This window comes from Equus caballus, chromosome 13, assembly GCF_041296265.1.
Source record: "Equus caballus isolate H_3958 breed thoroughbred chromosome 13, TB-T2T, whole genome shotgun sequence".
In the NCBI taxonomy this organism is placed as follows: domain Eukaryota; kingdom Metazoa; phylum Chordata; class Mammalia; order Perissodactyla; family Equidae; genus Equus; species Equus caballus.
Genome location: NC_091696.1, coordinates 47,530,854 through 47,553,028, shown reverse-complemented (window position 1 = coordinate 47,553,028; position 22,175 = coordinate 47,530,854). Strand labels below are relative to the sequence as shown.

Sequence of the window (22,175 nt, the reverse complement as noted above, 5' to 3'; positions counted from 1 at the left end):
ACATCTGTTTGAGAACTCCAGGAACAGGAGTGCAATCCAGAGCCTCATGGACGTCAGTGCCACCTGTGGGTTCCTTGGCGACATGGACACTGTCCCTGGAGCTCAGAGCCCTGGGCGTGCCGGAATGGCACACGCTCATGTAGAGCCTGGTGGTTTCTCCTGGCTCCAGTGGTGCTCCCCGTGGGCCCCGCTTGTCCTAGGGTATGCACAGAGCCTTCGGAAGCCAGGCTTCGGGCTTGAGCTGGCAGAAGTTTCTCAGGCTGCTTCTCTAACTCACCAAGGGTCACCCCCCTAATCTGGCCAACGGAACGCTGGCATCTTTGAATCAAATACCCCAGCACCCGACTTCCCCACAGGGTGTAACAAACCGCCAGGTGGAAAACAGGTCTTGGGGGTCACAGTATATGTGACAGAGAGAGGTTTTTTTTTTTTTTTTTCCAAATTGGGAATGAATCTCCCCACCAGGTGATTGTCTGGCCAGGTGAGAGACACCTTGGCACGGGGCAAACATGGTTTGGTTCAGCTCCTGGCTTCCCTAAGAGGCACCTGTGGCTGAGACCTTATAAAATGATTTCTCAGTTCTGGGTTGTGGTATCCTTCACAATGAAATAAAGGGGAATTAGAGTTGCAATGCATGCAAAGCAGAGATCCTAGGCCTCTCCAGATAATCCTTTGCGGTGGGGGGCTGTCGTGTGCATTGTAGGGTGTTTAGCAACGTGACCTGGCCACCACCCACTGGATGCCAGTAGCAACACTTCCTCCCCAGTTGTGACAAACAAAAATGTCTCCTGTCATTGACTAATGTTTCCTGGGGAGCAGTACCCCTCTGCTGGAGAGCTATTGATACAAAGCACCCAGCACAGAGTGTGGTACCCACTAGGCCTGAGGTGAGGGGCAGCATCACTCAGTTTGTCTTCTGAGCACCAATGAGAAGAAGAGGATGCCTTTCCTATGGAGCTCAGAAGCTTGAAGCCATCTGGGATCGTCTAAGCCCACTGCTACCGAGTTTAAATCCTGTATGTGTACATGTGTGTTTAGAATTCAGAGATCTGGTGATGGAAAGCAAATTTGGAAAAAGATTCTAACATGCCCTATTTGCACAATTCTTAACTTTGCCGATCTCCAAGCCTAGGTGAACCATTCCTCCTTGATAGGTATAATGCACCTCCTTTCTCTTTCTTCCTGTTTTACTGCCAGCTTTATTTCCTGCCCATACTGTTTATGCAACTTCTTAATCGGTGTCCTCATATTTAATGATAACTCTGCCACAGTGATGGGAAAACTTTTCTGCAAAGGGCCAGAGAGTTAAATCATTTAGGCTTTGTGGGCCATGCAGTCTGTCATAACTTCTCAACTCTGCCATCATAGCACAATGAGCACGGTTGTGTCTCAATAAAACTTTATTTACAAAAACAAGCAGTGGGGCAGATTTTTGCCATGGGTCATCCACCAACCCCTTTCCTACTCCCCCCATCCTGTCTCCTGTTGCCAGATTAAGCTTTACAGAGCCCAGAATTTCTTATTCAGGCATGCATTCACTTAGCAATCACTTGGAAATGCCTCCTTTGCAGCTAGCACGCTGTTGGACCCTGGAGATGAAACAGAGAATGTGGCATGGTCTCCTGCCTTCAGGATGCTCATGATTAAGCAGGCAATGGTGGTGCTTGGAGTTATGTGAGATGTGACCACAAGCCGCATTGGAGCATAGAGGGCAGGCAACTAACGTGGTTTAACTGTCAAAGAAGACTTGCTGGAGGAGGAGCTCTTGATCTGGGACGTGAAAGAGAAGTAGAGACTAGCCAGGCAAAGGAGTAGGGGAGGGCTAAGCAGAAGGGCAGTGAATGGGAAGACGTGGTGGTGTTGAGAGAATGGAGGGACCACAGGCTTTCTCAGGGCAGGCCCTTCTCTCTCTAATACAGAGGGAGCTCAGATCCTAGCAGAGAGCCCTTGCTGTTTGTGGGATCTCGTGGGATTGGGCCACTCTTCCTGAGATTGCTCTGCAGCAAGGAAAGACCATGTGGTCATATGTGTTCCCATGACAGTGTTTTCTGCTGGAGGTGGAGGAGGGACATCTTTGTCTTTTGTGACCACCTCTCTCTGCCATTGCTCCTGCAATCATTTCATGCTTTCCTAATGAGGTACCCCTGGAGTTATCACAAGTCTGTCTTTCAATTCAGAGACGAGCTAGGTAGAAGGAAAGAGAGGCTGAGACAGACCTTTGAGCAGAAGTAGAATGTGGCACCATGAATTTCTCTTTGGAGGCCTCTCAAGGTCCCGAAGTTTCTAGGGCTTCTCATCAGCCAGAATGAGGTGGCATCTGTATGGCACTCGTTTACACAAGGATATGTTCCTTGGGCAACCCTGTAAAAGAGAAGGATGTCAGTTGACTCAGAAACAGCAGAGGATTTTTTTTTTATTATTATTAGTAAAGACCCTTTTGGTTGTAAGTCACAGAAAAACTAGCTAAAATAAAATAAGACATTTTCTGACTCATGTAACTAAAACAAACAGTGGCATTACTAACTGCAGGTAAAGCTGGATCCAAGACTTCAAACGATGTCAGCGGGACCCAGTTGATGTTTGTTTCTCAATTTCTGGGCTCTGTTTTCCTCTGGGTTGGCTTCTGCTCTAGGCAGGCCCTCTTCAAGAGGCAGTTCTTGGCAGCTTACGTTATTTTTACAGCTGCCAATCACAGTGGAGAGAGAAGTTCCTCCTAAAACTCCAGCAAAGTCCTAGGATTAAGCCTCACTGGAGTTACTAGGGCTTAACTCCCTAACTGGCTTAGATAGATGGGCATGAACCCAATACTTCCCTGTGATACGAGAGTGGAACCTCTGATTAGCCAGGCTGGGTCATGTGACTGTATCTAGCCGTAACCAGAGGCCGGGTTCAGCCACATCTGTAGCACATGGGCCGAGAGTGGAAGTGTCCCCTAAAAGGAAACTGGGTGTTATCCTTGAAGAAAGAGAAATGAGCCCTGAGTGACCATGACAAATGTCCTCTGTGGTTTCCCAAGGGTGGACAGGGTTAACTTTCCATGTCCAGTGATCCAACCACAGCACAGACAGACCCTGCACAGCCCCAAATGCTGTGAAAACATGTTCAAAGGAAAGAAATGGCTGTGCGTTTCTGCTTCCAATGGTACAGACATTTGGAGAAATTAGTCTGGGGGAGGAAAAGGCCTGATGGGAATGTTTTCACTTGTAAAATGTTTTAAACTTATCCTAAGCTTAGTTCTCTTCCAAGTGTCATCTTTAACATTCTAATTAAGGTCCTTTCTAAACAAATGCACCCGCGCTGTGCGCTGCGCTGAGAATAAACTTCTTTCTCCCCTCCATGTCATAATGTTTTTTGCTGCACCCAAGTTGCTCTAGCTGAAGAGGCTTTTTCTAATGTTGGTAGTGGGCACAGAAGAGATTTGAGGAACTCTGACATTTTTGCCCTGGAATCATTATATGAGGGCTGAAGTCACATCTAACTGACCACAGACAATGGGAGAGGCAGCTATTCCGTGTGCTTAATTGCTAAGCTTTTTTTTTTTTCTCTCTCTCTCTCTTTCTGACTGTGCAATCCCATCTCTTGAGACCATGGAAAATTCGGACCTCTGGGTTACAGCTTCTGATGCCTTGTGCACTTGTGTCTGTGTGTGTGTGTGTGTGTGTGTGTGTGTGTGTAGGGTAGTAGAGTTATGGGGGTGGGGGTCAGGGTGGAGAGAAATAGATGTTTCCTGAAATGGAAGCATTTGAATTCGTGGATTTTTTTAAATTCTTTTGACTTGACTGTAATGATCACACTGCATGTTTTGCCTGGCTCGGAAGGGCAATTGTTATGTAATACCCTGTACTGATACAAACTAAGGCAGGGGGTGGGAGAGGCATTGACTAATGGGGCTGTGTTAAGTCTGGCATTTTGCAGAGGTACTTAAAATGGGGCTGTCACAGAGTGCCATCTTTGTCCAAATTAGGCCTTGAGTTTTCATTGAGTGCTTCATATTGCCGCTGGGAACATCACAAACGCACACACACACACACATTCTGACCATTAAAAGGACCCCCCCCCATCCCGTTATGTGAGCCAAGTCACATAAAACTTTGATTAAATTCAAATGCTTAGATGAATTGTCTCTCCCCTCAAGAACACACACGTTCAATTTAATTTCTTTTGGCATTTTAAGTAGCAAAGCAAGGCTCTGCTGTCACTGGAGACAACTACACGCTCACAAGTTCCGAAATGGGAATGAAATAAGGAGGGTCTGCCAGAAAAATCCAATCCAGTAGAGCACAGACCCTCACAGTCTTTGGCTATTGGGCTGGATGACTTGGAGAAAGTGACTTCACTTCTCTGAACCTCAATTTCTGCATCTGTACAATGGGGTTATATAAATGATGGTTACTCTTTCCTTATCGAGTCTGGTGACAATGAACTGGGATGCATGCATCTCAGGCTCTTGGTGCAGTGCTGGCACCTAGAAGTGTCTGGAGAGCAGTCGTCCCTGGGCCTGGGGGAAAAGTTCTGCTTGGTGCTGGCTCACACTTTTCTCTCCCTCTCTCCTCCTTTCTGGTTTTTCAGGGTAATCAGGAAGCAGCAGCTGCCCCTGACACAATGGCTCAGCCTTATGCTTCGGCCCAGTTCGCTCCCCCTCAGAACGGCATCCCCGCGGAATACACGGCCCCTCATCCCCACCCCGCGCCAGAATACACGGGCCAGACCACCGTCCCCGAGCACACATTAAACCTGTACCCTCCCGCCCAGTCGCACTCGGAGCAGAGCGCAGCGGACACGAGCGCGCAGACCGTCTCGGGCACAGCCACAGTAAGTGGGCGCAGGCCTTGGGGGGGGCGGGGGAGGGGCCAGAATTCCAGGAATCACAGCGGGGTGCCAACCGGGGACTCCTGCCCGCAAAGTAGTCCCTGAACCCATCCTTGTCATCCCAGCTCTGCAAAGTTTGCCTCATCTACATGCATCCTCTCCTGTTACTTATTGAAATTCATACATTTTTCATTCGCTACATGTATTTGTAAAAGGAAACTTTCATCTATTTTCTGTTCCTATAGTTTTGCCTTTTCTGGAACGTGTCATCTCAATGGAATCATACACTCTGTAACCTTTCTGTGTTTAACAGCTTTATATAGATGTAATTTGCATGCCATAAAATTCACCCATTTTAGGTGTACAATTCACTGACTTTTCGTGTATTTACAGAGTTAAGCAACGCTTGCCACAGTCTAATTTTGGAATATTTACATCACCCCCCGAGACAAATCTTGTGCCCGTTTGCAGCCACTCTGCCTTCTGGCCCCAGCCCTCTCTAACTTAGCCTGATGCATTAGAGAGTCATTCATGTTGTTCCGTGTGTCTTTAGAGTCTTCCTTTTTATTGCTGAACCGTCATGTGAGGGTGGCCTGGACTGCAAAGGGGCAGCACGAGAGGATTTTATAGGATAGTGGTACTGTTCTGTATTTTGATGGTGGTATTTACGTGACCCTATGCACCAGGAAAAGTACATTTGATTGCATGTGAATGCATTAATTGGATTAAAAACAAGCAAACAAACAAAAAAGAAATATTTCACTGCCACCATCAATGAAAACTAGTCTTATTGGCTACTAATCAATGATAACCCTAAACAAAAATAATTATTAAAATTAAACAGTGTTCATTTGTGCACCTAAAACAATCATGCATACCACAAGACACACACACACACACACACACACACATATATATATATATACACACACATTTGGGAAGGTTTGTTCCACAGAACTCTTTAGAAGCCTGGGAGCAGCAAATCTCTAGAACATTTTGTAGCTACAAGGTGGTTGAGCCTCTTTCTCCCACTCGCCAACGCCCTGGAAAACCAGTATTTGTACAGAAGTTTGTTGGTTTGAAGTGTGAAGTATTTATTGGAACTAAAAGTGACCGTTTACTACTTTGCTACCTGGTAGTTCATTTGGAGTTAGGTTTGTAGATTTTTAAGAATAATGTACATTCTAACATTTTCTAATGTCTTTCTCTCCTTTTTTATTGTGGTAAAATATATATATTGCAGCCCTGGTGGTCTAGTGGTTAACATTTGGCACTCTCACCACCGTGGCCCAGGTTTGTTTCCTGGTCAGGGAACCACGCCACCCATTGGTTGGTTGTCATACTGTGGTGGCTGCATGTTGCTGTGATACTGAAAACTATACCACTGGTATTTCAAATACCAGCAGGGTTGTCACCCATAGTGGACAGGTTTCAGTGGAGCTTCCAGACTAGACAGACTGGGAAGAAGCACCTGGCCACCCACTTCCAAAAAGATTGGCCATGAAAACCCTATGAACAGCAGCAGAGCATTGTCTGCTATGCTGGAAGGTGAGAGGATGGTGCAAAAAGACTGGGCAGGGTTCCGCTCTGCTGGGCACAGGGGCACTAGGAGTAGGAATCAACTTGAGGACACTAACAACAAAATACATATGTAACATAAAATTTGCTATTTTAATATATACAATTCAGTGGCATTAAGTATATTCACAATTTAATGCAACCATCACCATTATCTAGTTCCAGAAGGTTTTCATCATCTCTAAAGGAAACTCTATACCCATTAAGGAGACACTCCCCATTCCTCCCTCCCTCCAGTCTTTGGTAACCACCAATCTACTTTCTGTCTGCATGGATTTGCTCATTGGAGATATTTCACAAAAATCCTACCATATCTGACCTTTCGTGTCTGGCTTCTGTTACTTAATAGAATGTTTTCAAGGTTCGTTCACATGGTATTATGCATCAGTACTTTAAGCGTTTTTATGACTGAATACTCTTCCGTTGTATGGCTATGCCACATTTTGTTTATGCGTTCATTCATTGATGGGCGGTTGGGTTGTTTCCACCTGTTGGTTTTTGTGAATACTGCTGCTATTGCCTTTTTTTTTGTATCTGCCTCAAGTAACTTCAGGATGAGTTCACTAAATGGGTTTGCTGGTTTAGCAGGTGTTTATTATTGTTGTGCTGACTACCAGGCGATAGGGCTGCTGTTTATTTTTTGTTGGTTATTTTGTGACAATCAATGGTGATCGGGCTTAAGAAGATTATCTTAGGACTGAAAAAGGTCCAATTGGACACTGTTTATTAAGCCTCGACAGTTGCCAACTATACTAACTGCTGTGAAAGATTAATTCATTCGTTCACAAATGTTTACTAAGCATCCGATGGAGGCAGGATTATACTGGGTGATGATTGAACCAAACAGAAAGGGTCCTTTCCTGCTCCTAACTTAGTGTGAGAGATCAGGGAGTGAATATGTGGTGATCAAACAGCTATAGAAAGGCAAATTGTGATAATGCTTTTCAAGAAAAGACAGGTACTAAGGGAGGATTAAAAAGAACAAGGATGCTGCCTGGAAATGAGTATTCTGGGAACATTTCTTCAAAGAGACAATATTTAAGGTGAAGGAATATTAAGCCAAAAGTCCTGAAGTTGGAAAGAGCTTGGCTCTTCGAGGAACTAAAAAGAACCCAATATGTCTAGGGCATGTGAGGTGGGTTTGGGGTTCAGTGGCAAAAGATGAAATGGGAGCAGTCAGCAGGGATCATGTCCCACAGGGCTGATGGGTTCCTTAAGTGGGTGGAATTCCACATTAGGAGCAATGGGAAGCCATTGAAAAGAATTTTAGCCAGAAGAGTTATGAAATGAAATTTTAAAAGAAAGAGTTAATTATGCCTGCCTAAAAGGAAATCTTAATCCAGTTGGGCAGTTGAGGTGCTCAACATCCTTCTTTCATGAAAGAACTCTTTGGAGATCAACAGAATTAAATTTAAGCAGCATGTAGGGGGTCCAAGGTGCCCCAGGCTCTGCAGTGAGATGCAGTGGTGAGCACTGTGTCCTCACATGGTGGAAGGAGCAAGGGGGCTTTTTTAAGAGCACTAATCCCCTTCATGAGAGCTCCCTCCACATGACCTAATCACCTCCAAAAAGTCCCACCTTCTAATACCATCACACGGCGCTTTAGGATTCCAACATGTGAATTCGGGGGAGACACAAACATTCAGACTATAGCAAGAAGGAAGAGTGAACTTGTGAGGGAACAGAGAAATCTTGAAGTCAAGAGAGGACATGAAGAATTCCTTCTATATGGTCTTCAACTTTTCAATGATGAAGACATCATCAACTGACAGAAAGTGAGAAAGGGAGAAGCTTGCAAGCAGTGGAATGATTCCTGAAATTGGGCAAGGACATCAGGAATCTGGCTCAGACAATTCCTAGGGTATTTAAATGGCAATGAGCACCTGTCTGAGTTGGAGAGTGTGAATTTGTGGTGGGGCTGGTTAGCTGGTGACTTTGTCTTCTCCAGCCATGTTTGGGTGATCCATACTGTTACAGGAAGCTTTGAAGGAAGGTGAACCATTATACACTGAAGCAGATGGGCTTGGAGACTGATTCTGAAGTAAGTCCTAGAAGGTATACTCTTAACTGCTATAGGGCAAGTGCAGGAATCGTCAAAGGGGCCATCTTGGTTTCTGCTACAAACTATTATATGTATATGCTTTTCTCTCTGTGGCCATAAAGAAAGATGCTTCTGCTGTCCATGACCTACTTTTGAGTCGCACTTTCCTGACCTGATTGAGCAGAACATGGTCTATGACAAGTTTGTTTCAAATTGTTCCTGCATCCTTACACATTTACCAAGCACACCTTCTCTTCACTGCAGGTTCTGCATTTTCCAAGGAAGGAATTTAACCTCAAAATGAGTCAGACTCATGGTTTTCCCAACCCTAGAAGACATGGCCCTGTATTAGCGTCTAGTTATTCCCCATAGGGTAGTGTTGTACCAGGAATAGCTGTAACTGTCCTTTGACGTATATGCACAGTGCTTAATGCCAGTCTGAGGGCACTGTAGAGGCCATCATTTGTTTGAGAAACTGAGTAGTTTTGGGTAAGAGAAAAGATCCATCCATCTGGTAGGCTCCAAGAACATCTAATATATGCACATGATTTAACACAAAGTGCAAAATCTGTAAAAGAGAAGCAGGACGCACCCAGAGCTCCCAACCAGGGCTCAGGAAAGTACAGACAGAAAAGACTTACTAGGTCATCCTTTCGGTTCCCCAAGGGCTGAGATGAGTCCCTGCAGGACATTTTTCTGCTGAATGTCTATTTAATGTAGGCCTTCAAACACATCGTGGATCACTGTGCTGACAGAGCCAATACTGTATTATATTAGATACTGTCCCTGACAAGGTATTTTACTCTTGACATATTATAATTAGAGATTTGCAAGTGGTGAATTCTCCACGTATCTCCAATAGCAACTTAACTTCTATTTTTAACAGCTCTGCAGTCTGTTTAAAAGTCTCCTACCAGCTCTGGGAGCTGATGGGAGAAAGAAGTGGGTCCCGAGCTTGGTCCCCGAGCTCTGGGCTCTATTGACAGAGAGAAGAGCTCTTTAAGGAGCCAAGTTCTTCTTGAACCTCAGCTGCTTCCAACTGGAGTGCTAACTAAATCTCCAGATTTCATTAATACCTTTAAGAAAATAAGATATTGGTTGGTGATGACTTCCATTTACATACCGGCTCTGCTTTGGAAGCCAATTATGTAGCTAAGATCTGGGGAAAACTCCTCAATGCATTCCTGTTTGTTAACTAGCCATTATTATCATTGTTATGGCAATTCAGTTTGTGATTTAAAAAGTCATGCATTAAAAAAGGGTGTACAATGAAAACGAAAATTTTCTAAAGCCCCCAACTTAGTCTCCCTGCCAGAAACAAGAGTTACCAATTTCTTATATTTCCTCCCAGAAATGTTTTGTACAAATTCAAGCATATGCCTATGTCTTAGTCCATTTGGGCTGCTATAATGAAAATATTATAAACTAGGTGGCTTGTAAACAACACTCATTTCTCACAGTTTAAGGGTTGGCAAGTCCAAAATTGAGGCACGGACAGGTTTAGTATCTGGTGAGGGCCCAGTTCCTGGTTCATAGCTGGCCTTCTTCTCCATGCCCTCAAGGGTGGGGGGGGGGGGGGGTGAGGGAGCTCTCTGGGGTCTCTTTATAAGGGCACTAACCTTATTCATGGGGGCTCTGTCCTCATGACTCAATAACCTCCCAAAGGCCCCACCTCCTAACACCGTCACCTTGGGGGCTAGGATTTCAACACACAAATTTTGAAGAGACACAAGCATTCAGCCTATAGCAGCCTGCCTGTCTATTTCTCTCTCTCTCTCTCTCTCTGTCGCTAATTAATGTTTCTATCTTCTAACTTCCAGCTCCATCCTCAAAAGAACAGAATTGAAATCTACTAAGCACCCACTTTGGCACCCTTTATATCTGGAATCATTCTGTATCGCACTTTGGGATCCAACTCGATCTTTATCACGTTTGTGTGCAATCTTACATGCAGAGGTTTCCCACTGAATTTACGTTGTTTCTGGGTTTTCTCTTGCGCTGTTGCTATTCCCAACCAGGCTGTAGTGAACGGCTGGGTACAAATATCGCGGTCCACCTGTGGATGAATCTGTGTGAATGGTTAAAAGGGATATGGATTTAAAATGTTGACGCTGTTCAATTACCCTGCAGAGAGTCCATTTGCACCCCCACAGACAGTCCCTGAGAAGTTCTGCTGCCCACACCCTTGCCCAACACAGCACACTATGCAACTCTCTCGGCTCACGGCTGTTCCAACCGTGTGTGTTTGGGTGTAGCTACCCCTTTCTCTAACAAAAGGAAGTAATTTGAGAGTTATCTGGTATCAGGGAAAAGAAAGGGGAAGATGTGCTCCCATCGATTGAGGCCTGCTATGGTCCACAGCCCACAGTAGGCACTCTTTCATTCCTCCTCTCATTTTGTCCTCACACCAAACCTTTTAAATGATATTAGTACTCCCCATTTTATTGGGGAAATAAAGGGACAAAGAGGCTTAAAGATATTATGAGTTTGGGAGAATTGTGAGTGGCGGAGTCTGGATCCTCACCCAGGTGTGTCTGATGTCAAAGACAAGGCTTTCCTCAATCTCCAGGTGTTCACTAGAAGTCTCCTGGCCGACAGCTTAGATGACCAGTGCCTGAGACTGGGGCAAGGGATCTAGAATTCTCCCCAAGGCTGGTTTCTACAGCCCTGCTCTCCCACTTAGAGAAGCAGGTGAGTTAAGGACCTGGGCTCTGGATTTGTCAGGGTTTGACCCACTGCTCCACTATTGACAAGCTGAAGGATCTTGGGCTGGTCATTTGGCCTCTCTGCTCTTAATATTTCTACTCTTCCCTTCCTCCATTGTTCCCGTCTCCAAACCTCCTTCCACTTCTCTTCTAAACAACCATCAAAGGTGAAGTGTGGAACACCAGAGCATTCCTCTCTCTGGTGAAGGACTTTGGCCTCACCCGCTTACATTAAAAGTTTGGTGAAATCCTTGAAGGATGCCTGTCTAAAAATACAGTAAATAGCTACCTCTAAATAGGAAGCAGAAAATAACAATATCAAAAATAGTAGTTTTTGCCCAGTGAGCATCAGACTATGTTCTAAGCACTTTGCACGGACAGCCTCAAGTAATCTTGACTCTCCATCACCAAGAAAATAAAAAGTGTGTATGAGTTGTTATCATCCTCATGTCATAGCTGAGGAGCCTGAGGCAAGGGTCTTCCTCAAGGTCATTGTAGCTCATAGGTAGGAGCTCGAACTCAAAACCAGGTGTGTCAGATACAAGACCAAAACTTTTAAGGGCTTGAAGCCCAGAAGGCATCCCCTAGGCATGCCCAGGCACACACACTGGGGCCTGCTCTGCATAGATTGCTATTGCAGGAAGGAATACTTTGTCTGGGAATTACTCATTTCACCCTGGGGAGGGCCCCCACAGACCCAAGCATGTGCAATATTACAAGCTTAGAGTGTGCTCTTATTTGAGACCTGGCCTTGAGCAAACTCCAATAACATGTTTCAGTAGCTTCAAAATTGTCTTTTCAGATGGCAGTGTGGCTGAGCTGTTTTGTCAATACCAGTTCTATTTTTCCTAAGGTTCACATTTACTTTAAGGGCAACGTACTGCCTCTCGTTTCCTCCTGAGGCTGAGTATTATGCTTCTGCCTCCTATATATGCTTTGGAATAAATGGCCCTGGGCTTTCAGGATAAATTAAAGGCCTTCATTACCCACTATCAGGGCCATTTTACTGTTCTAAAGCTCTTGTTCCCCAGCGTGTCTGGTCCTGGTGTCCAAAGACACAAGTGAGCCCAACTTAGGATAACTCTGAGTGGAGCGGGCATAGCCGTGAGCATCAGAGACCTATGTGTGTAATGTCCCTTTGTAGGACTGGGCCTACAGCCTTGGACTCTGATAGAACTGAAGGGTCTCACGACAGGTCAGAAAAAAAATGACGTTAGGTGTTATCAGGAGAAGCAGTGAAGAATCGAGGTAAAGTGGTTGGAGTGCCCATTCCAGTTCTGACCCAGAGTGGGACCATTGGCATGTGATGCGTCCTCTCTCAGCCTCACTTTCTTCCTTTGTGTTTGTGAGGCTTGGAATAGTTGTAAAGTCCTAATGAGATGATGCCGATAAAGGGCTTAGCACAGTGATGGGCACATAGTAAATGCTCTACCATCTGAATCACTGTAATTATGGATTATTATGTCCTTTTTAATGGGAAATTAGAGTGTTTCCCTCTGCCCTGAACTCTTCATTCTAAATTTTTTTCAGGAGAATAAATCTATCATAAGAATTGTGCGGTTTTCTCTAAGAGTCAAACTAAGGCTCAAATTCCCACATTTATTTTCAAAGTAATTTTTATATTTATTGATTTCCATGCAAATAGTTTTCAGTCACTCATGCCTGAGTACAACTGATTGGTCCAAGCTAGTCATTGACCTAAGTCTAGGTCATGGACAAACAAGGTTCAAATTTATGGAGAGATACTTCATTGAAGTTTTGTTCTGAAGGCCCAAAGCCATCTTGCTTTTGCTAAATGGGGAAAGATCCTGTGTATTCTGAGTTCGAGTTAGTGTTTCCTTAGGGAGTCTTTGTTGTCATATTTCAATTGCAAGTGTTGCAGCCATCTGAAACGTTTCGTCTTGACTTGCTCTTCATTTGGTGTTTTGTGCCTACTCGTACCTGTCTTCATTGTCGTCAATTTTACCCTCTCGGTGTGACTAAGCAGTCTCTCTCTTTTATTAAGATGTTAGTCTTTGAGCAAGTATTAGCACACAGTGGAGTTTTCAAGTGTTGCGGTAATCATCGGATAATCTGAAGATGAAGGGGCTGTCTGGGAGCTATACAAACGAGGGTCTAGGTGTTTGAAGGACCTAATTGCCTTTGCATAGTGCATGGCCCCATTAGGGAGCTTTGCTGCTTTGGCTTGTTTGTTTTTAAATGAACTTGGAAGCAGGCATTGATCTGTTTTGTGGGCAGTATTTGAATCACTCATTAGCTCATGCTCTTAATTTGCGGCCGTATATTCTGCAAGTTTATAGTGAGTTCATACAAATTCTGGTCTCTATTTGAATTCTAGACTGGAGGAAGAAGTTGGCTATGTGATCTTAACTGAGGGTTCCTGGAGGGTTCAGCAGACCCTTGGAGTGTGAGAGCTGGTGGAAACAGAGCTCACTTAGTCCAATCTTCTCATTGTATAGATGTAAGGAGAACACATCAGTTAAGGGCTGAAACTCAAATACTTTTAGGTCCAGGCAAGTAACACACATGTTTAAAAGAGACCAGTTTATGATGGCGACTTAGGTAAAAGAAAGATGTAATTTTCCCCATGAATATAGGAATGATAAAACCATAGGCATGATGCTATGTGACCCCTTGGTGGGGACCCTCTGGCCCATCCACAGGAGGAGACCCTATCAGTCCATACAGTCACCGCCATATTGGTTTGCTGAACTAGCAATACAATATCTTTTGATTTTTTTCAAGAGTAAGCAGCAATTTGGATTTTTTTGTGCTCTCCTGCTCATTTTTCTTTTTTATTTTTTGGGGGAGGAAGATTAGCCCTGAGCTAACATCTGTGCCCATCTTCCTCTATTTGTATGTGGTATGCTGCCACAGCATGGCTTGATAAGCCATGCATAGGTCTGCACCTGGGATCTGAACCTGCAAACCCCGGCCACCAAAGCAGAGGGCATGAGTTAACCACTACACCGCTGGGCCAGCCCCTCTCCTGCTCATTCTTGTTTCATTCATTCATTCATTCATTTTCGTTATCTTCCCAGCCTCTGAAGATACTGACTTAATCTTGGAAGCTTTATTTATTTATTTATTTATTTATCTTCCTGGGAAAGATTTGTCCTGAGCTAACTTCTGTTGCCTATCTTCCTCTTTTTTTTCCCCCCCTCCCCAAAGCCCCAGTACATAGTCGTATATATTGTAGTTGTAAATCGTTCTAGTTCTTCTAGAGTCACTGCCACGGCATGGTTACTGACAGACGAGCAGTGTGGTTCCGCACCCGGGAACCGAACCCAGCCTGCCAAAGCAGAGTGTGCCGAACTTTAACCACCGTGCCATTAGGGCTGCCTTTAACCACTGTGCCATTAGGGCTGCCTCGGAACCTTTACTTCTTTTTAACAGGAAGTGAAATTAGGAACTTTAACGCTTCAAGGGAGACTCTATTTCAGGTTTGTAAAAAAGACAGTTTAGATGCTTCAGCATGACAGTGCAGAGAATTGTAGAATGTTAGAGCTTGAAATGACCATCTTGTCTACCTACTTCATTTACAAATGATGCCAAGTCTCAGAGAGAGAAAGTGACCTGCCAGAGTCACACAGTGACTATCCCAGCAGAAACCAGACAGGGTCATCCTAAAAGACCATTTCTACTGTGCCGTGCCCCTCCTTGTGCATTCTGTTTTCCATAACTATCCTTTTTTCCCACTATTTCCTGGATTCTGTAGTAGTTTTCAAAATCCACTTACTCAGGGCTATCTCTGCATTGAAATGGACAAAGCCAAATAGGGCTGTGTGATTTGAGGCACCATTTTTCTTTGATATCCTAGCCAGAGGTTTCAACCATTAGGGGGCCTTACTCTCACAAAGGCCTCCAGACTTCTCGAAAGGGTGGTTATTTTATCTAGTTCTGTTCTGCCCCTCCTGATGCTCGTGTTGATGAGGCTGTGCTCATTCAATGGTGTTATATGTTCCAACCAGGTCCAGTCCCCATAGCTCCGGGGTCAAACACTCTAACTAGGGGGTCTGGGTTTCTGCCTTTGCATCCCTGAAGGGCGTGGAGGCTGTCAGATTGTCGAATTATAGCTTTTCATGGAGTGCCAAGACCAAGTTACCACAGGAGCTCCCTCAGGGACAGGAGCTTGAAGCCTGGGCTCTGCTCCCTGTAGTAGAATAACCAGACCCTCACGAGACAGCTGAGCCAAGCTGCACGGAGATCCCACAGAAACTCATGGGCTCTCCAACTCCTGGACTTTGGTGAGAAGGTCACTGCAACCTAGACAATAAACCTCTGACATCAGGAACAGAACGTATGCAGGCTCGAGGACCTAACTGTGATGTGATCTCAGTGTCCTTGCATCAAAGCTATGTGGGTAAGTTTGTTCTCCAATAAACCAAGGTTTACGGGCTGTACAGTCTAAACAAACCAGGCCATCAGGACCAAGGTAATTTAGACGTTTAAAGTTTGCAGACTTGTTTTGGAAGTGAAAAGGCAGTTTATTCCTTAAAAAAAAATCATAGAGTTAATTGCAAACAACACAATTCAAAGAGTTTGGGCTGTCCCCATCTTTCAAAATGGAGAAATGTAAATGTGCATTCTGATTGGTAGATGGGGAGAAACAAAAGGAAATTTCTTGGACTGAAAGAGAGAGAGAGAAAGAAAGAGGCAACCATGATTGGTTAACAATGCTTGGGTAACAGTAACTAGCATTTAGTGAGGACATGCTTGATGCCTGGTGCCATGATGCTCCAAGTTTTATGTGCAGGATCTGGTTGAATCTTACAGCACCCAGAGTAGGTGCATGCCACAACTAACCTCTTATTACCTAGGTGAGAAAACCAGAACATAGAGAAATCAAGGAGATTACCCAAGGTCACATCACGGAGCTAATAGGGACAGAGCTGGTATTCACACGCAGCCAGGCTGACTCCAGAATCCACTCCCTTACTCACTCCATGAGCCACGCACCATGCTGCACATTTAATTCACATTCCATAACCCATCCAAGGATGGATGCAACCATGCCAGAATTACAGATGAGGAAATGGAAGCACAGATGTTAAGTAACTTGCCCCAAGGCCGTACAACTAATAAAGGGAGGAGTGTAAATGCAAACAGAGATTTGTCTGGTGGATTCCTAAACCCACATTGTGTGACTTCCCCATCAGAAATAGTTTGTTTTACCTAAATGACATTCCCTGCTATTTTAATCCTGATACTATCATAGCAGACAAATATGTTAACAACCTTTGTCCTGATAATTCCGTGTTTAGCTCAAAACTGCCTCAGTTTACACACACACACACCCCTCCCATCCCCTAAAGATCCCTCCCCCCATGGCATCCAGTGACCCCGTGGAGTAAAAGGGGCCTTCAAACCATTTGGCAAGCTGATGAGAGGAAGCCTGGATCTCCCATAGAAACTTGCTAAGGAAATCGCTAATTATAACCCAAATTGTATTTGACTTCTGCATCTTTGTATCACATTGTAACACTGTAATTTAAAGAGATTGTTCCCTGGTCTTTTTTAGGGTGAGAAATTAACTACCAATTTTTACTAAGAGAAGCAGTGGTAGCGGCAGTGCTGGAATGACGGGAGGTGGGTCTCGTCCCCCCTTTTCCATCTAATTGGCTTGCAAGTGGGAGGCAGGCTAGCAATTATGTGAGGAGTTGCCGGGGGTTCCAGGCAGTGTCTCTGGGTGGCACTCATCTGGTGGCTTCCCAAAAGAGAAAGAGATGATGGGGGCGGGGCAGCCTTGGGAACCAACCCCAGAGAGTCTCCTTGACTCCAGGAGATGGAAGTTTGGAGATAACAGGGAGGCAAAGTAGGTTAGTCCCTGGCTTTAGGGCATTCTCTTGGTTTGAGTCATTGAAGCTCTTAGCAGTGAAGACCAAAGGGGACCTGGTCAGAGGTTGGAGAGGGGAGCTGGAAGCATTGCCTGAACCTCAGAGTCTTGGCTGTCTTTCTGCCTGGTCCAACTGTCCATAGGACCCAGAGCCCCTCACCGGCTCTCCCTTTTCCTTCTTCTCTCCAGGCTTCTTCAGGCCTTTAGTATCAGTGTTAAGTCGTTAGGCCAGACTCTATGACCAATGGGTCAATTCTGGCCCACTGCCTGTTTTTGTCGATAAAGATTTATTGGAACACAGCCACACCAATTCGTTCATGTATTGTCTATGCTGCTTCTGCTTTTGCAGAGTCGAGTAATTGCAACAGACATATATGGCCCATTAAGCTGAAAATACTGTTTGGCTCTGTACGGAAAAAGTTTGCCGATCCCTGATCCAAGCCAAAGTTTACACATTGTTGGCTTGCTGGCTTTATTCAGACCTCACGCCTTTTTTGCTGGGCTCACAAATGAAATTAATTGCCTACATTTCAAATTGGGAAATTTCACAGTGTAATCTGGCTTTGATTAAAAAATGGAAAAGTCTAACAAAACACGGCAATTATATGCTAGTGTTGAGGATGGGCTGTCCCCCAAGACTGTTCGCCGTAGTCACCACAGAGTCCATCTTCCCTCTCTAAGGGAACTGGTCCTTATAGGCATGTGAGTTTGACCAGGTCATCTGGCTCTTCTGGATTATTTTTTAATAAAATATTTCCAATTTCTCCCCTGACGTTGAATTAAATTTCTTTTATTTTTTCTTCTCTGTCAAACTGGACTTCCCTGTGGAACTCTGGCAAAAAAAATAAGTGTTTGTGTAATGCCAGAATTTAACAAATGCCAGAGTTATATGTGAAATATAGTATTCCCTTCTACTTCCAAACACATCCATACACACACTTACATACACACATATACACACTGCCCATGTTTCCTCAGAAACAGGTTTGGGATCAAAACCTGTATTACTACTGACTTTGATTTGAATCAAAGCAGGGTTAGGAAATGTTATGTTCTTCTGAGGTCATAGAGTGAATATCATAATTGTTATGATTAATGGAGTAAGTAATAATACTGTTGGGTATTGTATTCAGGTTTTAAGTCCATTAAATCTAAACCTAATGTGGGTAGTGTTACTCCCATTTCACAGATAAGGAAAATAGAGATTCAGAGAGGTTATGTAAGTTGCCCTATGTTGCACCATCAGGCGGTAACGAACATGGAACTCAAACACACGTGGCAGCTCTTTCAACCACACAGGCACAGACAAGGCAACCAACTCTTGACTAAAATAGGTAATGGAGGCCCAGCTCTGGAGCTGACCTGTAGAATATGGTAAGCCCCAGGATCATTTCTCCTACGGTTGGAGCCATTGATCCCAAAAAGAGCCTCTGAAGGCTTGGTTAGAGCCCCTGAGGTCAGTTCTTGGCAAATAGTCATTGAACCCTCTTCCATTGCTCTCAACAAATCTGCAGAATTTTTTTTTTTCCACTAGCCTTAGCAAGCTCAGGAGAGGGAGAACGTAGGGTGGGGTGGTGGTTGGGGGAATCACATGTTTTCCTTTGTAAACTAAGGGTTCATGGGGTAGAATACCCATGGCAGAGAGAAACTCTAGTGAAAAAGATCCAGGTTTCAAAAGGCAGCCTAATTCTAGCATAGAGCCCAGCCTGGGCTGCGCAGATGTCTTGACGTCGCCTGAGGTGTGTGTGTGTGGCTTTAGGAAGCCCTGTGATTTTCCTTCTGCCGCTTGGATATTGAGTTCTACAGGCTTTCTGAGGATTCACAGTGGTCTGACATTGGGACTGAGCCCTTGATAATGACACTGTAGGCACGAGGTAATTACAGATCCGTTACTTCCCAAGTCAAGCTAAGTGGACCTCTGATTATTATTCTGAGTATAATAGGAACATATCTAAGGCTGAAGGGAAATTGTACTTCTCTATTTTATTAACTGCTTTTATATTCCCTTGTGCATGGCTATGATGCTATGAAATCTCCTTAAATGTGATATTACTCAATATAATACAATAATAATGCACACACCGTAATGTATTGGATTACTTTGCAAACAGCCCTTCTGAAATTGAATTTCCCATCATTTTCCTGGGCCAGCTCGGGGCCGCCGGGCTCACAGGCCCGTTCTGTGTCTGGGAGCCTGCAGCCTACCTTCACAGTCACTTAGGTTTTCATAGATGTAAGCAATTGGTCCACATCATTTTATTCACGGTGGGGATGTTGGCGAGCCACGTTCGCAGACATCTCACTGTATGTTGCAACTCAGAAATGCAGACGGTTTTTGATACCTCAGCAGAGTTTGAAAACAAACCCGGTTAGTTGGCATCAGGAAGGATGCTACCTTGATGGAAAGCAGGCCTTCCATGCTGGAATTAAATCCTGAAGTATTCGTAATTGCCTTTGCTGGAGATTCTATCAAATCTTCACTCTTACTCCTGCCCTCTGTGCGTCTATAAGCCCTTTCATGACACGATCTGAAAGCCAGAGTTGGTACTCCCTTTACCATGCTGTGTATGTCTTGAAAATTTATCCCTTTGACATTCGATAAAAAACGTTTATTGAACTCCTACAATATGTCACAATATCTGTTAATCTATTAAATACATAGCCAATGATTTTACAGTAACTTAAAACTTTATTTTTGCTGTAAAGTCCTTGAGAATGCTTTGCCTTATTCATTTTTTTTTAATTCTTCGTGTCAAGCGCAGTACCTGGCACAAGGTGGATACTCAACAATTGTGTATCATTTATTTATGCATGAATATTCCTTGAGTTCCTACTATTTGGGAGGCACAGTGTTAGGCCTTAGAGGTACAAGAGTGAATGACAGACATGGGTTCTCCTTCAAGGAAATTACAGTCTAGTACAGGACATGGAATATAAACAAAGAAACCAAATCACCTGCTTAATCAAGTAATGACATTTGTGGAGAATGCCATAAAGGAAAGGTATTGGAGCTACACAAGAACACACATTTCTTCCCAACATGATGGGAATGTCGTTCTAGTAGCTTGAAAGGGCATTGCGAGAGTATTTACACCATGGAGATCGGCAGTGATACAAACCAGGGCTTTTTGGTTTTGTTTTCTGTAGAGCTGGTTGTTACCAGTTACCGCCACACCCCTGGGAAGAGGGAACTTAGCATATTCAAATGAAAGAATGTCAATGTGACTGGGTTGCGGGGGCAGGGAGAAGATTGCCCAAGATGAGGATGAAGAAATGGGCAGAGAACACTCATGCAGGCCCTTGTAAGCTGTGTTGGGGGCATGCATATTCACCCTTTGTACAGTGGGAGGCCATTGAAGAATTTTAAGCAAGGGAATGTCATGATTAGATTTTGATTTTAGGAATGCTCTGATAATGGTGTGGAAAATGGATTAGAGGAGCACAGTAATGCGGTGGGGGTAAGTGGCAAAGTGGCAGAAAGAGCAGTTAATAAGCTAGTGCAATGGTCCAGACGAGAGACGATAACATGAACTAGTGTGGTTTGGGCAACGAGTTGGCTGTAGGATGTAAGACAAAGGACAGGGTCCAGGATGACTCTAAGTTTGGGCCTGAGTAAATGCCAATTCTCATAAAGCTGAATCTTGGTGGAGATGAGGGTCATTTTTCCAAAGAGTAGAAGGTAAGAAGGAATTGAAATCAAAATTATAACGTGTGTGTGTGTGTGTGTGTGAACTTTGAGTTGCTTGTGAGACATCCAGATAGATCATTATGCACACCTCTATTTCTTTATCTTTAAAATGGACAGAATGACGCCTATCTCATATGGTAGCTGTGCTTCTTAAGTGGATTGATGTGTATGGAAGCACTTGGCATCTGGAAAGCAAGAAATAAAATTTAGTTGAATCTGAGTCTTGGTTTTCTCATCTTTCAAGGGGGAGCAATAATAATCTACTCCCTGGCTAACTCACAGGGTTGGACTAACTATAAGATGACCAAAGACTCTGCCGAAGCTCTTTGTAATATGCAATATGCACACGTGTGAACTTTCATCACTAGTTTGAGATGCTATAGTCGTTTGTAATTTAACCCTCAGAATAGCCATTGGGTGTAGACATAATGATGCTCTCTTTACAGATGAGGAAATAGAGGGCTGGAGAGTTGACATGACTTGGTGACTTTCCCAAAGTCACATCCCTGGGACGTGGTATGTCTGACTCCACAACCTGTGCTAATAACCACCACTCTATACTCATTCTCCAGCATCCTTCTCCTAAGGAGCTGGAAGAATGGAGAAGCCACTGGTTTGGGGTGAGGGGACTAAGGAAAGATGCGCCTGGTTCTATGGGACCCATCCGTCCTGACCTTGCCAGGGGAAGTAGGAATCAGGAAACATTGGCATCTGGCATGGCTTTATCCAGACTCTTATCCTTGCACTACCTCAGCAATGGTGGTTGGGATGAACAGAGAGAGCCAGAGACTAGCCAGAGCCCCCCACCCCAGTGCAGATTTCCAGCTGGATGCAGACTAGAGCCTTTGGAAACTGCATTGGAAAACAGTTCTGGATAAATTAATTTCTGCAATACATAATGCATGAGGGGAAATCCGTGGTATTTTTAAACAATGGAAATGAGAGAATCTGCCTTTTGGGCATTGATCCCAATTACATTTAGTTCGGAAAACATTTATCAACACCTACTGTGTGCCAGGTCCTTGCTGGCTTGCTGGGAAACAGAGATGAGTCAGCCATTGTCTGAGCCCAAGAAGAGTGAGAAATCAATGGAGGCGCCCGCTGAGCCATCAGCCCGGGGTTAGACCTTGAGATCAGTAGACAAGGGGAGTCGTGGGGACTTATGACTGTCTCTTCTTGGAAGTAATAAGGCAGATGAGTAATTAAACACCTGTGAGATCCTTTACAGGAGGGATATCCTGTGGCCTTCCCAGCATCTGTGTTAGGCTGGTAGGAATGTTTTCATTTTGCAGATTAAAACACTGAGGCTCAGAGAAGCCTTATAACTCATCCCAAACCCCAGGCTCCTCATGTCACCAAGGCTGGATTCGTATCTAATACTATTTATCTCTAAAGCCCCTTGATGTACAGCCTCTGCTACGTCTCTGAGGGACCTTCGTTTCACAACTCTGGTGGATTCCATGAGTTGACTGGCTGCAGACCCCACCTTGCCCAATGCCCAGGTTGTTTCCGTTTAGA

At 44.4% G+C, this 22,175-nt stretch overlaps 1 protein-coding gene across 50 annotated transcripts in view; it reads left to right on the top strand.

Annotated features, from left to right (window-relative positions):
- Positions 1 to 22,175, top strand: part of RBFOX1 (RNA binding fox-1 homolog 1) — a 1,973,933-nt gene that overhangs the window by 1,792,366 nt on the left and 159,392 nt on the right. For all 50 annotated transcript variants that reach the window (XM_070231066.1, XM_070231091.1, XM_070231079.1 and 47 more), the window contains one exon: positions 4,570 to 4,812. In XM_070231066.1, the coding sequence (XP_070087167.1) occupies positions 4,570 to 4,812 (243 nt within the window). The remainder of the gene's footprint in view (positions 1 to 4,569; positions 4,813 to 22,175) is intronic.